The sequence below is a fragment of the Myxine glutinosa genome, chromosome 12 (assembly GCF_964187855.1).
Source record: "Myxine glutinosa chromosome 12, kmMyxGlut1.1, whole genome shotgun sequence".
In the NCBI taxonomy this organism is placed as follows: domain Eukaryota; kingdom Metazoa; phylum Chordata; class Myxini; order Myxiniformes; family Myxinidae; genus Myxine; species Myxine glutinosa.
This window is the reverse complement of record NC_136272.1, coordinates 55,603,390-55,620,479: the sequence shown is the minus strand read 5'-3', so window position 1 is coordinate 55,620,479 and position 17,090 is coordinate 55,603,390. Positions and strand designations below refer to the sequence as shown.

The following is a 17,090-nucleotide window of genomic DNA, read 5'->3' as shown; positions in this document are numbered from 1 at the left end:
CCCCCAATATTCCTTCAGGTCGCACAAGATCTGCCTGCAACCCTCTTATGGTTAAACTGCCAAAGTCTAGGCTCTCTGCTCACCTTCACTCTTTCATTCCCCTTTTCTCCCGCCTCTGGAACAAACTCCCCCACTCCCTTCAATCCCACTCCTCCCTCCAGGTCTTTAAAACAGCTGTTCACCACCATCTCTTATCTTCCCCCATCGAAAACCTTGATCTTTTCTACCCCCGGTAATTCACCCCAGAGTCCTTGCAGTGTTCATATGTTTTATTCCTCTCCCACCTCCCCCCAAGTCCTCCCGATGTCCCTGCTCTCAAATGTTGTGTTTGTGTCCTTCCCCCTCTTCCCCCTCTCTTTTGTGTCCTTCCCCCTCTTCCCCCTCTCTTTTGTGTCCTTCCCCCTCTCTCCCCATCTTGTCTGCCGCTCCCCTTGTTTTTTGTGTTTTGTGTGTCAGTTTGTCTTTTTGTGTGATTAATGTTAGCTCTTTCACGAGCCTCGATCTTGTATACAAAAAAAAAAAAAAAAAAAAAAAAAAAAATGGCGGCCGAACCACGTGACCGATTATGTCATCATTTTTTTTTTCCCCAAGCTAATTTATTCCTAGATTATGCTCAAGAAATTTCATCTTGATCGGATGAAGTTTTGTACTTGTCGAATTATGACGTCATAATGGAGGCACCTATGACATTATCATTAACATATTTTATTCCCCATGGAGAGTTCTTTACAATGAGCCACGTCTCAATTTTTTCTCTTTGTCGCCTTCCAAGATATAGAGGTGCAAAGTTTTTCGATTTTTCCAAGATGGCGGCCGAACCACGTGAGCTATGACGTCATAATTATCAATAAAACTTCTGCAGGTGTGGTTGCACCTATGGTGAAAATTTCCTGTCAATCGGACCAACTGTTGCAGATAAAATCTTATTTATTCGGTGTGGACAAACAGAGAAACAAACAAACAGACAAACAAACAGACTCAAATGCAATACCGTCTCCTCTGGAGAGGGTAAAAATAAAGGTGAAAATAATGTGACGTGTTTGTGAGGTGCGTTTGCCTGCACTCCACCTGGCGTCCGTGACCGTCCGGGGCCGTCGAAGGTCCCTCGTCCCTACGCGGGAAATGCACGCCCTGGCGCGAAGTCCGTTTGCGGGGACAGGCCTTAGTGTGCAGTTCGCTCCTCCAGCTGCGAAGCGAGCAGGCCGTGCCCATCCACTCGCCATCTGCTCCACACAGCACCCAGACGACGCCCAGTCGGCACCGGCAAGCCAAGGAAAGGACATTGCGGTCACTCGAACCGATGAAAGCCAGGGACCACGAGACAAAATGTCGGGACACGACTGTTCATGATGAAATCCAGATGCCGAGAGAGATGTATATGCGGCCGTTCGTCACCAAAGCCAGGACCCAAGAGATACCTGTGACTGCACGGCACCAATGTCCCAATGCAAGAGCGTATAAACGGTGTCTGCTCGTAATGACTGTACCCACGCAAGAGGACAAAATGTCGGGACTCAATTCATTTATTCTCAAGGCTCTGACGTCATCCGACGATCCCCATGCCTGCTCCTATCAGCGGGTCCCTCTCATTGCTCAACAATACCGGACCAATCACTGCTCTTTGGAGCGTGGCTTCACGGACCTGCCTGCTTAATATTGTGATGTGGGAGGTGGCAGCGCCAAAGTTATTGTTCAATGTCCTGTTCCAGTTGGTTTTTATTTACTGTTTTAATGCATGATTGCTTGGCTTGGCTTGGCTATGTGTGTGCACTGCAGTGTCATAAGGAACACAGGAAAAGATTACAGAGGCACTTTGCATACAGGGGATTAATTACCCTTAATCCCTAACTAATTACCATCACCCCACCCCTCGTCATGGGGACAATTATACACTTGCACAACATCCGGTCTAACGGATTCCCAACTTACGGTACATGGTGGTTCTTCTTCTTCATTGAGACATACGGAGCATGGTACTCTATACACTTCTACCTGGACTAAGGTGTTTCATTGCCTACCCCCCATAAACGTAACAGTATCATTTTTCCATGTGAACTAAATAAAATTCTACTTTGTACATTTTCTGTTGGAAAAGCTGATTATTTTTTTTCTTCAAGATATAAGGAAATAAATGAAATACGAAACAGGATAGGATAAAGTTGAGGAAACCGAAGTGTAGCACTCAGGGAACACACCCAGTTCTGATATTCTGAAGCAAACTTTCTATCCAAAGCAACAAACAAGTTAACATGAAATATTGCAATGGGACGATTCAGCAACAAATTAATGTATAACACACATAACAACAGGACAAATTTAGTTAGGAAAACTCAGCTCCAGCGAGGTGGAAATGAGCAGAGCTGCAGATTTCATCATTCACATGGAAAGTCTCCGGTGCTGGAAGTCAGTAATTACATTCTTTGTTTGACCAAACTCCAGGAATGAAAGTTCTTTCCTTGTCTGGCTTGCTTTGTTCCTCACCAGCCAACCGAGCTACATCCCCCGGCCTTGGCGCATTGTGGATGGGACTCTTAACCTGCCCGTGTGTAAGGGATTGTTGGAATCACTGATGTACCACATCATGACCCGGCCTGGAATCACTCGCAGAGACCTCCAAAATCATTACCATCTTGTGCTGCATCCATTTATCTTGTTGGAGATCTTGAAGGTAAAGTTGCTTGTGATTGGGTGGAGGGGGTTTGAGGTGGCTTGTGATTGGACAGGGTTGTTTTGAGGTACGTTGTGATTGAATGGAGGGGGTTTTGTAGATGGTTTGTTTGATTGATCTGCTAGTGATATTTGCTTTGGAACCTTGAAACTCGAACGTATAACATGCATCTGAAGGGGCACGTCCAGAGTAAAGTTTTTTTTCCATGTACAGTCAGCATAGGATTGTATGTGCCCTCATGTCCAAGTACATTTGTTGTTTTGTATGCAGCCTATTGCTGTTGGTTGCATTATATTTCTGAAAACGCAGTTGGGTTGTGCCGTTGTTGGCACATCTGTTGGTTCTGTCATCAGTAAGCTGGTACTCATTTTGCTGACACTGAATGGATGACAGGCTGAATCAACCCACCTGGTGTTATTTCAACAACATGACAAGGGTTCAAACTCAAGACCCTAAAATGTTAAACCAGCCACCTCAACTGTTAAGCCAACACCAGGCTTTCCAAGTACAGTAAAAGCTGTTTTATCCGGCATCCATGGCACTTTGTCCCTGCCGGTTAATCAAATATGGCGGTTATCAGACTGCGACATAGAAATAGAATGGTACAAAAGATCAACTCATTAAACTTTACCTGTGAAAAATAGACGAAACTACAATGGCACTCGGTAGAGCGCAAACCTCTGCCAGGCTGAACAGTTACGTTTTGTATCCCACTGATGGGCTGAGTCTAGATTCCGACCTGAAGCAGAATCTAATCGGCTTGTTCTTGTCACCTAACCAACTCATCCACTTAGTTTTGTCATAATCCGTCCACATCAACCAATGCGTTGGTGCCAGAGTGATGATGACAATCAATGTAAACACATCAGATGGTTTGATTAACGGTGCCATGGGTAAAGTAGAAGCTGTTATCCAAAACAATTTTGGAAGAATAGCTTGTATTCTTGTTAAGTTTGATAACAACAAAGTTGGAGAACATGCAATAGCTTCAAGTAAATTTAAGCACAATTATCCAAATGCTGTACCGGTTATGCATCATGAAAGCAAGTATGAAATAGAATGGCACTCTTTGACATAACGACGTCGACTGATATGCCTCCACCCACATTATTACATCATCATAATACTTGTATCAAGTTTGATTTTAATCAATTCAGCTATGCCCAAGTTAGCATATTTTTTACCTGACCTGACATGACCTTTGACCCCAAAATTTAATCAGTTTATGTTTACATCATTATACATAGCTGTACCAGGTTTTAATTTAAATCACTTCAGCTCTTCACAAGTTCTCACATTTTTACCTGACATGACCTCTGATCTTTGGCCTTTGACCTCAGGACCCCCAAAATATAATCACTTAACCCTTGCATCATTATACATACCTGTACCAAATTTGAATTAGATCCCTTTAGCCATTCTCAAGTTATAGACCTATTACAGACGTTGACCTTAAACCTATGACCTCTTCAACCCAAAATCTAATCAGTTAATCTTTATATTGTAGCGGCTGCCGCTGGGGTTACACAATCGCCTTGCACCTATCAAGGACGCGGAGCGATCACCAGGCCGGGCTCGTCCAGGACGCCCGGGCAGGCCCGCGCTCGACTTGCCAGGCCTCGGTCGGGACGCCCGGGCAGGCTCGCCCTCGGCTTGCCAGGCCGCAGCCGGCCCGCGGGGCCACGCCCCCTGGCGCCAGGCCTGGGCAAACCCCCTGGCGGAATAGATATATATTGCCGACCGTAAAACGTTTTTCCCAGAGTGCCTGAGTGTTTGATTCTAATAAAGCAGCTCAGATGAATTCAAGCTTTTTGTCGCGTCCATTCTTTCGATCGACGTGGGAGCCACAGCAGCCACAGCTTCATTACCTGCCATGAACGCCGGCCACAGTCACACGGGCAACTTACTGTTCATCACGGATAAAGCGTCCGGACGGCGCTTCCTGTGCGACACCGGCGCCCAAGTGAGCGTCATGCCCGCCTCTGACCAGGATAGGCAATCCGCGGTTTGCGGCCCCTCCTTGGTTGCGGCCAACGGATCGACTATCCGCACCTTCGGCCCGCGCAACGTCACCCTCTGCTTCGGCGGCCAACGCTTCGCTTGGACGTTTGTAACCGCCAACGTGCCCATGGCTCTGCTCGGCGCCGACTTCCTCTGCGCACACGGACTGCTGGTGGACGTCCAACGGCGTCGTTTAATCAACGCTGAAACCTTCAGCTCCCTGGTATGCACATTGAGCAGCTCCGCGCCGACCGAGCTGGCATGCACCGTCCCGGCGGCGAACGAGTTTGCTCGCCTGCTCGCGGAGTTCCCGGCCCTCACGCGGCCGACGTTTTCGGCCGTCGCAGTACGGCATGGGATCGAGCACCACATACCAACCACGGGCCCGCCGGTCTACGCCAGGGCCCGCCGCCTCGACCCAGCCAAGCTTGCCGTTGCGAAGGCCGAATTCGACGCGTTGGAGCACCTCGGCATCGTGCGGCGCTCCGATAGCGCGTGGGCCTCGCCACTGCACATCGTGCCAAAGCCGGGGGGTGGATGGCGCCCGTGTGGCGACTACCGCCGTCTTAATGACGCTACAACACCCGACAGGTACCCGATCCCGCATATCCAAGACTTCTCCGCCCGTCTGGCGGGACGGGTCATTTTTTCAAAAATTGATCTCATACGGGGATATCACCAGGTACCTGTCAGGGCGGCCGACGTCCCTAAAACGGCAGTCATCACGCCGTTCGGCTTATTCGAGTTCTTGCGGATGCCGTTTGGTCTCAAGAACGCGGCTCAGGCGTTCCAGCGCTTGATGGACGGCGTGCTGCGTGACCTGCCGTTCCTTTTCGTTTACCTGGACGACATCCTCGTCGCCAGCACGTCCCGGGCCGAGCACCTCCTCCACCTCCGAACACTGTTCGGGCGCCTCAGCGAGCACGGCCTCATCGTCAACCCGGCCAAATGCCACTTCGGCACGACGGCCGTTGATTTTTTGGGCCACCACATCACCAAGAACGGGGCTGTGCCGCTGCCAACCAAGGTCGAGGCCATCACCACTTTCCCGCGTCCCCGCACCATAAAGGCCCTGCAGGAATTCCTGGGAATGGTGAATTTTTATCACCGCTTCGTGCCCCGCGCTGCTCAACTCATGCGGCCCCTCTACGAAGCCCTCCGGGGCAAGCCGGCCAAGCACGACATCGCCTGGTCCGCAGCAATGGATGCGGCCTTCCAAAGCTCAAAGCGGGCCCTCGCCGACGCAACACTGCTCGCTCACCCGGTGCTCAACGCTCCCATCGCCCTCACCACGGATGCCTCCGACTACGCGGTGGGCGCCGTACATGAGCAATGGGTGAACGGGGTTTGGCAGCCACTCGCTTTTTTCAGCCGGCAGCTCCGGCCGAACGAGCTCAAATACAGCACGTTTGACCGGGAGCTCCTCGGTCTACACCTGGCCGTCCGCCATTTCCGCCACCTCCTGGAGGGCCGACCTTTCACGGCGTTCGTCGACCACAAGCCGTTGGTTTACGCCATGGCCAAGGTCACGGAGCCATGGTCGGCCCGCCAACAGCGCCACCTCTCCGCCGTGTCGGAGTTTACCACGGACATCCGGCACGTCGCCGGCAAAAACAACGCCGTGGCCGACTGTCTTTCCCGGGCCAGCGCGAACGCGGTCCACCTGGGCGTGGATTTTGCGCTCATGGCGGCGGACCAAACCACCGACACCACGGTGCAAGCCCTCCGGGCGGCGGACACGGGCCTCCGCCTGGCCGACATCCCCTGCGCGGACACTGTCCTGCTCTGCGACGTCTCCCAAGGCCGGCCTCGCCCCATCGTGCCCGTCACCTGGCAACGCCGCATCTTCGCCTCCCTCCACGGCCTTTCCCACCCGGGCCGGAAAGCTTCCCAGAAGCTGGTGTCGGCGCGTTTCGTCTGGCACGGCCTTCGTCGGGACGTCCGCGATTGGACCAGCGCCTGCACCGCCTGCCAACGGGCCAAGGTCCACCGACACACCCAGGCCCCGCTGGCACCTTTCACCGTGCCCGAACGACGTTTCGACCACGTCAACGTGGATCTGGTGGGCCCCCTTCCCCCATCACGAGGGTTCACACACCTGCTCACCATGGTGGACAGGACCACCAGGTGGCCGGAGGCCGTTCCCCTCGTCTCCACCACCACCGCCGACGTGGCGCAGGCCTTCATCGCCACCTGGGTCGCCCGCTTCGGCGCACCGGCGGACATCTCGTCAGACCGCGGACCACAGTTCACCTCCGAGCTGTGGGGCGCGGTCGCCCGCAACCTGGGGGTCAAGCTCCACCGTACTACGGCCTACCACCCCCAAGCAAACGGGTTGTGCGAGCGATTCCACCGCTCCATGAAGGCCGCGCTCATGGCCGGCCTTCAAGACGGCGGTTGGGCCGACCGGCTGCCGTGGGTCCTTTTGGGCCTTCGCACGGCCCCCAAGGAGGACCTCCAGGCATCCACCGCCGAGCTGGTCTATGGCCAGGTGCTACGCGTCCCGGGCGAATTCGTGCCCGACGCTACCAGCCCCTGGTCCGCAGCTCGCCAGCGCTCGGACCTCCAGGAGGCCGCCCGACGGTTTGCCCCCGTGCCGACATCCCACCACGGTGACCCCCAGTCCTACGTCCCCCCAGCACTCCGCACCGCGGAGTATGTTTTTGTGCGTCACGACGCACATCGGCGGCCACTCCAGCCGCCGTACGACGGGCCCTTCCGGGTGCTGCGACGGGACGACAAGTCGTTCGTCATCGACATCGGCGGCAGGTCGGACCGGATTGCAGTGGACCGCCTCAAGCCGGCGCACGTGGACGTCGACCACCCACCACGGGTGGCCCTCCCGCCGCGGCGAGGCCGCCCCCCGTCCACGGTGCCCCCCACTCGACCGCCCACCACCTCACCGGACCCCCTCCCACGACCCACCAGGGGTCGCTTCGGCCGGGTCATCAGGACCCCCCTCAAGTTGACCCTGTCGGTGCAAGTCGATTCTGGGGGGACGTGTGTAGCGGCTGCCGCTGGGGTTACACAATCGCCTTGCACCTATCAAGGACGCGGAGCGATCACCAGGCCGGGCTCGTCCAGGACGCCCGGGCAGGCCCGCGCTCGACTTGCCAGGCCTCGGTCGGGACGCCCGGGCAGGCTCGCCCTCGGCTTGCCAGGCCGCAGCCGGCCCGCGGGGCCACGCCCCCTGGCGCCAGGCCTGGGCAAACCCCCTGGCGGAATAGATATATATTGCCGACCGTAAAACGTTTTTCCCAGAGTGCCTGAGTGTTTGATTCTAATAAAGCAGCTCAGATGAATTCAAGCTTTTTGTCGCGTCCATTCTTTCGATCGACGTGGGAGCCACAGCTCCTTCAATATCATCATACTTACCTGTACCAAATTTGAATTGGATCACTTCAGCCATTCTCGAGTTATCGACTTATTACAGACTTTGACATTTGACCTATGACCCCAGAATCTAATCACTTAATCGTTACAACATTACACAAACCTGTACCAAGTTTGAATTGGATCACTTCAACCGTTCTCAAGTTATAGACCTATTACAGATTTGACCTCTGACCTTTGACCCCAAAATCAAATCACTTCATCTTTACAATATTATACATACCTGTACCAAGTTTGAATTAGATCACTTTAACTGTTCTGAAGTTATAGACCTATTACAGATTTGACCTTTGACTCCAAAATCTAAACACGTAATCTTTAGAATATTATACATACCTGTACCAAGTTTAAATTAGATCACTTCAGCCATTCTAAAGTTATAGGCCTATTACAGATTTGACCTTTGACTCCAAAATCTAAAAAGCTCATCTTTACATCATTATACATACCTGTACCAAGTTTAAATTAGATCACTTCTGCCGATCTCAAGTTATAGACCTATTACAGATTTGACCTTTGACCATTGATGCCAAAATCTAATAAGTTAATCTTTACAACACTATTACATACCTGTACCAACTTTGAATTCGATCACTTCAGTCGTTGTCAAGTTATAGACCTACACTACCGGTCAAAAGTTTTAGAACACCTACATTTTTCCAGTTTTTTTTGGAAATTTACGCAGTTTAATGTCTCAATGTACTCTGAAATTAAGCATAGAACAAATAAACAATTATTGGAGATAAAAAAGAAATCATAGAATCAATTTGTTTAGCAAAATTTAATTTCAATTTTTGACTCGGCAAAGTAGCCACCTTTTGCAGATATAACTGCTGAACACTTTTTTTTTTCTTTTTTTTTTCTATACAAGATCGAGGCTCATGAAAGAGCTAACATTAATCACACAAAAAGTCAAACCGACACAAACCGACACATAAAACACAAAATAAGGGGAGCGGTAGACAAGATGGGGAGAGAGGGCGAAGGACACAAACACAACATTTGAGGGCAGGGACATCGGGAGAACTGTGGGAGGGAGAGGGCTTGGGGGGAGGTGGGAGAAGTATAAAATATATGGACACTGCAAGGACTTCCAGGAAAGAAGTTGGAATTTCGAAAAAGTGTATCTGGGGTGAATTAACGGGCGTAGAAAAGATCAAGGTTTTGGATGGGGGAAGATAAGAGATGGTGGTGAACAGCTGTTTTAAAGACCTGGAGGGAGGAGTGGGATTGAAGGGAGTGGGGGAGTTTGTTCCAGAGGTGGGAAAAAGGGGAATAAAAGAGTGAAGGTGAGCAGAGAGCCTAGATTTTGGCAGTTTAACCATAAGAGGGTTGCTGGCAGATCTTGTGCGACCTGGAGGAATATTTGCGGGACAGAGCACAGAGAGAGCTGGGGGAGCAAGGCCGGAGAGGAGTCGGTAGAAGACGGAAAGACCACCAAACCTGCCTGCGGTGAGTGAGTGAAAGGCCCTCGGAGTTAGCTTCATTGCAGGAGATTCCAATGATTCTGAAAGCTTTGGTTTCATCAGCGTGAAGTCGAGCTCGGTGTGAGGCAGGAGCACCGGCCCAGAGGAGGGAACAGTATTCCATTGAGCTGCGGATGAAAGCCTTGTATGTGGTGAGGAGCTCAGTTGTGCCAAGGAAGGACTTCGCACTACGGAGGATGCCCAGTCGGCGACTGGCTTTGGAGGCCAGCTTGGAAATGTGGTTTTCCCAAGAAAGATCATGGCAGATAGTGAGACCCAAAAGCTTGAGCGACAGAACTTCTTGGAGAGGATTGTTGAGAAAGTAGGTGGGAGGGTTTTCCAGTCGGTCTTTTCGGAGAGACATCGTAACAGTGTGAGATTTGTCAGGATTGAAAGACATGTTCCACTTGTTTGACCAGTCTGTGATTTTGTCCAGGTCTGCAGAGAGTGAGGAGGCTGCAGACTGCCGATCTGAGGGATGAGGAATAGAGCGGCAGAGAGTGGAGTCATCAGTAAAGAGATAGAGAGGATTTTCCAGATAGTCGGAGAGATAATTAATGAAGACCAGAAAAAGCACAGGGCCCAGAACACTACCTTGGGGGAACTCCAGCCAGAACAGGAAGGGTCGATGAGAGATATCCATTCAGGGCCACACGTTGACTATGACCAGAGGGGAAGTCCGCAAGCCAAGCGTGGAGATTTCCATGTATACCATAGGAGGAGAGTTTGGTGAGCAGAGCTGGGTGCCAGACCGTATCAGAGGCACGTGATATGTCAAGGGGGACAGCTCTGATTTCCTGTTTGGCATTTCGGACCTCCATCTATTGTGAGACAGCAGAAGCAGCATGTCCAGAGTAGAATGACCTGGTCTGAATCCAAATTGATGATTGGAGATCAAGCCATTGGAGAAGAGGAAGGATTTGATATCTGAAGCAATGATGGATAAACTCGTAGCATTCTTTCTCCAATGGAAATCAAATATTGTTCAGGAAGTTCTTCCCAACGCTGTTGCAGAAGTTCCCACAAATGTGTTGCACTTGTAGGTTGCTTTTCTTTCACCCTTCTGTCCAGTTCATCCCAAACCAGCTCGATGGGGTTTAAGTCTGGAGACTGTGCTGGCCATTCCATGATTTGAAGCCTACCGTCTTGTTCTTTTCCTCGAAGGTAGTTTTGACATAACCTGGAGGTGTGTTTAGAGTCATTATCTTGCTGTAGGATGAACCCCTGACCAACTCGGCGTATACCAGAGGGTGTTGCATGGTGCTGCAAAATGCTGTGGTAGCCCTTTTGCTTCAGGGTGCCAGTCACTCTGTGCAAGTTGCCCACTCTGGATCCAGTAAAAGAGCCCCAGGCCATCACGCTTCCGCCTCCATGCTTGACAGTTGGTGTCACACACTGAGGAACCATCCTTTCGCCTACTCGATGGCGTACAAAAACCCTGCGTGGTGAACCAAAGATTTCAAATTTTGATTCATCGGTCCATAAGACCTTCTTCCAGTCTTCAGTAGTCCACTGGCGGTGCTTCATGGCCCAGACAAGCCTCTTTTTCTTATTTTGCCATCTTAGCAATGGCTTTCTTACTGCCAGTCGACCTGTCAAACCTGCAGCTCGAAGTCTTCTCTTCACAGTTGAAACTGAGACTTGCTTACTTCGACCAGTGTTAAGTTGTGCTTGAAGCTGTTGTCCTGTGAGCCGCCTATCACGCAAGCTGTTGACTCTCAGAAACTTGTCTTCTGATTCTGTTGTGGCTTTGTGTCTGTCAGACCTGTTCCTGTTAGAGTTTCCTCCAGTTTCCAATATACTACTTCCTGCAGTGCAAAATTGTCCAAATAATGCTTCAGAGGGTGTAATAAGAGTCTGTTCCAATACTGCTTTTATACATACGGGGGGGGGGGGGAGGGGGGGGGGGTTGTAATCAAGTAATCAGCAGAGGTTGGGACACCTGTAGGAATTATTGTTTGCATCAACTTTCAAGGCTTAATTTACTTACATTGCTGCAGAACAGCTGTGTTAACCCATTACTTGTTCCCTGAAGAAGGCCTTTTTTTTTTTTTACAATATAACTGCAATTTACATTATTTTCCCCGTTTTTGCTAACCTAAACTTTTTTTTTAACCTCGACCAGTTTACTGCTTACCTTTGTGCCATTTCGGGTTATTCACTGGACATTAAACTACGGAAATTTCAATAAAAACTGGAAAAATTGTGGCGCTCTAAAACTTTTGACCTGTCGTGTATTACAGACTTTGACTTTGACCCCAAAGTCTAATGAGTTAATCTTTACATCATTATATATACCTGTACCAAGTTTGAATTAGACAAGTGTTACATATTTATGTGAATGTATGTGAATTACCATTCAGGTCTTTGCTTATCCGTGTGTAGTATATTAAGGGTTGTTGTGGTTGGAGGGTCAGGAGCCCTTCTGAAATAGTGGCCGGAAACGGAAGTGACCGGAAACGGGAGAGGAAAAGACACGAGGAAAAAGGACGGGGATTCTTCTTCCTCGCCGGGCTCCGACGAAAGGTGGAATTGATTGAGCCGTGTGGAAAAGCGGCGTTCCCGAGCCTGTCGGGCGAGAGGAGTTACCGGGACGAATACCTGCCCGGTGGACGTCAAACTGTCGTGTGGCCGTGCACCGACACAGCGTTTGGCGCCGTTCGCGACACCGTCTAAAAAGACGCGTACGGGTCGCCCGTTGGGGCCTAACACGCCTGGCAAGCGGCGTGGGGCTTTTGGCTTGCTTTCCCGTACCCGCTTCGCGTGGCCACGAGGGGCTGTAGCCGGGGTGCCTGGTACGATACCTGCCCGGTGGAAACACGTCCACCCGGGGTTCGTTCAACCGCCCGAGTGCGGCGACGCCGACCATCATCTTGGTCAGGAGGGGCCCAGAGACATTGTGCGGGACCGAGACCAAAAGGGGGTCGTGAGTACTCACCGGGACACACCTATATAAGATGGCCATCTTAATCATAGGGAATTGATTGTGGATTGAGAATTGTTGATGGTTGTGTATTGTTGATTGCTCGGGGAAAATCTCCGTGGTTGTGTCATTGAAATTGTATGGTATCATTACCATTGAAATATATCCTTGAACATCAGTTGTCTCTTGGGTGAAATTCATATGGATTGCGTGGCGAAAGCGCATATATAATACAGCTTTCTGGCGAAGTTCCTCTCACGGTCCGGGGGTCACCGAGACCAGGTATTCACCGAGGGGACCACGTAACAGAATTGGGGGCTCGTCCAAATTACGATTTGCGGTTTCGCAATTGGGTCTACGTCCGGGATCTAAAATTGTATAACATAATAAAATAATAATATTTTATTAATTAAAATTTATTAATTAATTATTAATTGGTAAATTTTTTTGAGAAATTGGGGTAAAGTCTTGGGTGAAGGTTAACAGGTGTTAACGATAGACACCATGGCGTTTGTGGCACAGAACTTTGGGGTAACCCCGAGTGAGGCACAGTTCCGAGCGTTGCTAAAGTCGGACCTCTTGAAATTGGCCAAACATTTTAACTTGGAGGTCCGAACTAATTTGAGGAAGGCAGAGTTGCAGGCCACGGTGATACAATCTATGGTGGGATTAGGAACATGGGACGAGTTAGCCTGGGAGTGGCTACCCGAAGAACCAGAAGATGTTGAGCTCCGGAAACTGGAGTTGCAATTACGGAGCCAGGAACGGATTAAAGAAGAAGAAAGGAAAGCAGAAAAGGAAAGAGCAGAAGAAGAAAGGAAAGCAGAAGAGAGGAGAGAAGAGAAGCAAGCAGAGGAAAGGAGAGTGGAACGAGAACTCCAGGAAAGGTTAAAAGAAGAAGAAAGGAAAGCAGAAGCGAGGAGAGAAGAGAAACAAGCAGAGGAAAGGAGAGTGGAACGAGAACTCCAGGAAAGGTTAGCAGAAGAAGAAAGGAAAGCAGAAAAGGAAAGAGCAGAAGAAGAAAGGAAAGCAGAAGCGAGGAGAGAAGAGAAACAAGCAGAGGAAAGGAGAGTGGAACGAGAACTCCAGGAAAGGTTAGAAGGGAGAAAAGCAGAGGAGAGGAGAGCTGCAAGGGACCTCGAAGCAGAGGAGAGAAAAGCGGAAAGGGAATTAAAGGAACGTGACATGGAGCTTCAGCAAGAAATCAAATTCAAGGAGCTGGAGTTAATGAGAGAACGGGGAGAGGCACCACCCTTGCTGACGGGGTCGACACCTAACCAGAAAACCTGGGATGTGGGCAGACATGTGAGGCTGGTTCCACCGTTCAGTGAAAAGGAAGTCGCGAAATTTTTTCCACACTTTGAGAAAGTGGCTCGACAATTAAACTGGCCGGAGGAGGCCTGGACCATACTCGTGCAAAGTGTGCTGGTGGGGAAAGCTCAGGAAATTTATTCGGCGCTACCAATGGACCAATGTGCAGATTATGAGGTACTGAAGACGCACATCCTCAAAGCCTATGAGTTGGTTCCGGAAGCTTACAGGCAAAAATTCAGGAATGCCAGGAAGAGGGAGAGTGAGACCCATGTGGAGTTTGCCAGAGTGAAAGAAAACATGTTTGATCGGTGGTGTGAGTCAAAAGGAGTCGGGAAAGACTTCGAAACATTGCGGGACTTGATCCTGGTGGAGGAATTCCAGCAGTGTGTCCACGAGGACATCAAAGTGTACCTGCAGGAAAAGAAAGTACCAAAGTTGTGGGACGCAGCCACCATGGCAGATGATTATGCCTTAACCCACCGAATAGGGGTCCACAAACCTAACTCCTCGCCTAGACTTCAGCAGGGGAGTTATGGAACAGCAGGTGCGGAGAACGACCATACATGGCGGCGGCCTCGAGATGATTATGGGGACAACTATGATACCCCACCTGTTCGAAATCAGAGGGATGCGGGCCCAAGACAAACTTATAGTTCGGGGGGCCCGAGGCAGACCACGAGTTTGTCCTCCGGGCCTACTTGCGCGTTTTGCAAGAAACCTGGACACTTGATTTCCAGTTGTTACCGCATGAAAAGCGAAGACCCAGAGCGGAGTCCGACTACTACGACTCCAAACGCGATGGCCATTGTGAGAAATCGCCATCAAAAGGGTTACCAACCATTTATTTCAGAGGGGTTTGTGTCACGGGATGGAGCCTCGACTAACCGGAAACCGGTTAGGATATTGAGGGACACAGGGGCACATCAATCTTTAATGCTTGAAGGCATTTTGCCATGGTCCGAGGAGACGGCAACGGGGGATAGTGTTCGTTTACAGGGGATCGGGGGCGGTGTTAGTGCTCCCCTTCATGTCATCCATTTGGAGTCCGATTTGGTGTCAGGACCGGTCACCGTCGGTTTACAAGCCACGCTTCCTGTAGAGGGTGTATCTGTGGTTATCGGGAATGATTTGGCCGGGGGTCAAGTTTATGGTAACCTGAGGGTTGGTAAAGAGCCCAGCAGGGAAAATAACGCCACACCAGCTCGGGATGGCGACAAAAGGGCCAAGTTATTTGTAGGGGGACTGAACTTCAAAACGGAGGAAGAAGTTCTGACCTCTGTCTTCAACAGATATGGGCCGCTGGTGGAAGTGCGGTTGGTAAGAGACTGGGAAACGCAACAGTCAAGAGGGTTCGGCTTTGTCACGTTTGCCAGCACAAAAGACGCCAGAGAGGCAGAGAAGAATTGGAATGGCAAGGATTTGGAGGGTCGGACCATAACAGTAGGGAAGGCATTTCGTAGGCGTCGAGAGGTCTACAGGAAAGGACAACTGGGCGGTAGTTTTGGTGGTGGCCGCAATCAATATTATTATGGAGGCTCCCTGAGTTACGGCCGCTCCCGAAGGAAGGATTGGCAAAGTAGTGGCCGAGAAGGAGACCGCTATTCAGGGGACTACAGGGACAAGTGGTCCCACCCTAAGTATTAGGGAAGTTCTGAGAAGTCGAAGCACTGAATGCGGCGGAGCCGCCGAGCCAAGATTCCTACACGGATTAACCGTGAACGCCGTTCCTAAAGGCGTCCATGTAGTGAACTTTCATGCACGGACTAACCGTGAACTCCACGTTCCTCAAGGCGCCCATGTAGAGAACTTTCCTGCACGGACTAACCGTGAACTCTCCGTTCCTAAAGGCATCCATGTAGTGAATACTCGGCTTGGCCTCCCGGAAAAAGTGCTATCGAGTGGCTTAACTTTGGATCTTTGATCAACCCCTTAACCTTCATTCACAAGAAACTGACGGTCAAAGTCAGAGGGTCATGAGATGGAGTTTGATTTGGCAGGGACAATGTCATTGCTGGTGCTTAGTCCAGAGTGAGTAATCTGGAGGGGTGGTGGTGAAATTTTGGTTGCTTTATTTTTAAGTAATAACTGTGCCCGGGGGGAACTGATAATGTGGGGGGGGGTTGAGTTATCTGGTTTGTTTCTCCAAATTGTCCGGCAAAGAAAGTTTTCGCTGGGTTCAAACTTTCTTTCTTGAAGGGGGGGAGTGTTACATATTTATGTGAATGTATGTGAATTACCATTCAGGTCTTTGCTTATCCGTGTGTAGTATATTAAGGGTTGTTGTGGTTGGAGGGTCAGGAGCCCTTCTGAAATAGTGGCCGGAAACGGAAGTGACCGGAAACGGGAGAGGAAAAGACACCAGGAAAAAGGACGGGGATTCTTCTTCCTCGCCGGGCTCCGACGAAAGGTGGAATTGATTGAGCCGTGTGGAAAAGCGGCGTTCCCGAGCCTGTCGGGCGAGAGGAGTTACCGGGACGAATACCTGCCCGGTGGACGTCAAACTGTCGTGTGGCCGTGCACCGACACAGCGTTTGGCGCCGTTCGCGACACCGTCTAAAAAGACGCGTACGGGTCGCCCGTTGGGGCCTAACACGCCTGGCAAGCGGCGTGGGGCTTTTGGCTTGCTTTCCCGTACCCGCTTCGCGTGGCCACGAGGGGCTGTAGCCGGGGTGCCTGGTACGATACCTGCCCGGTGGAAACACGTCCACCCGGGGTTCGTTCAACTGCCCGAGTGCGGCGACGCCGACCATCATCTTGGTCAGGAGGGGCCCAGAGACATTGTGCGGGACCGAGACCAAAAGGGGGTCGTGAGTACTCACCGGGACACACCTATATAAGATGGCCATCTTAATCATAGGGAATTGATTGTGGATTGAGAATTGTTGATGGTTGTGTATTGTTGATTGCTCGGGGAAAATCTCCGTGGTTGTGTCATTGAAATTGTATGGTATCATTACCATTGAAATATATCCTTGAACATCAGTTGTCTCTTGGGTGAAATTCATATGGATTGCGTGGCGAAAGCGCATATATAATACAGCTTTCTGGCGAAGTTCCTCTCACGGTCCGGGGGTCACCGAGACCAGGTATTCACCGAGGGGACCACGTAACACAAGTCAGGAGACGACGATGGTTCACGAGCGAGCGGTATTCAATGACAAAGGTCAAAACCGACATTGAAAAAATATAAATAGGAATGTATTGTTACAGACGCGGCTTTTAGATGTTATATTGACCGAGCGGTGGTGTATTTAACCGCGTCCGAACAGTTACTCCCCGATTAAAACCCGATTTCACCCGACGTTGACCAGATCGCCCCATGGAT

The 17,090-nt window shown here is 50.6% G+C and overlaps 1 protein-coding gene across 1 annotated transcript in view; it reads left to right on the top strand.

Annotated features, from left to right (window-relative positions):
• The window catches only part of LOC137437231 (general transcription factor 3C polypeptide 1), a 405,949-nt gene that overhangs the window by 369,400 nt on the left and 19,459 nt on the right, over positions 1-17,090 (top strand). Inside the window, exon 40 of the mRNA XM_078766829.1 lies at positions 2,485-2,668. Within this exon, the coding sequence (XP_078622955.1) occupies positions 2,485-2,668 (184 nt within the window). The remainder of the gene's footprint in view (positions 1-2,484; positions 2,669-17,090) is intronic.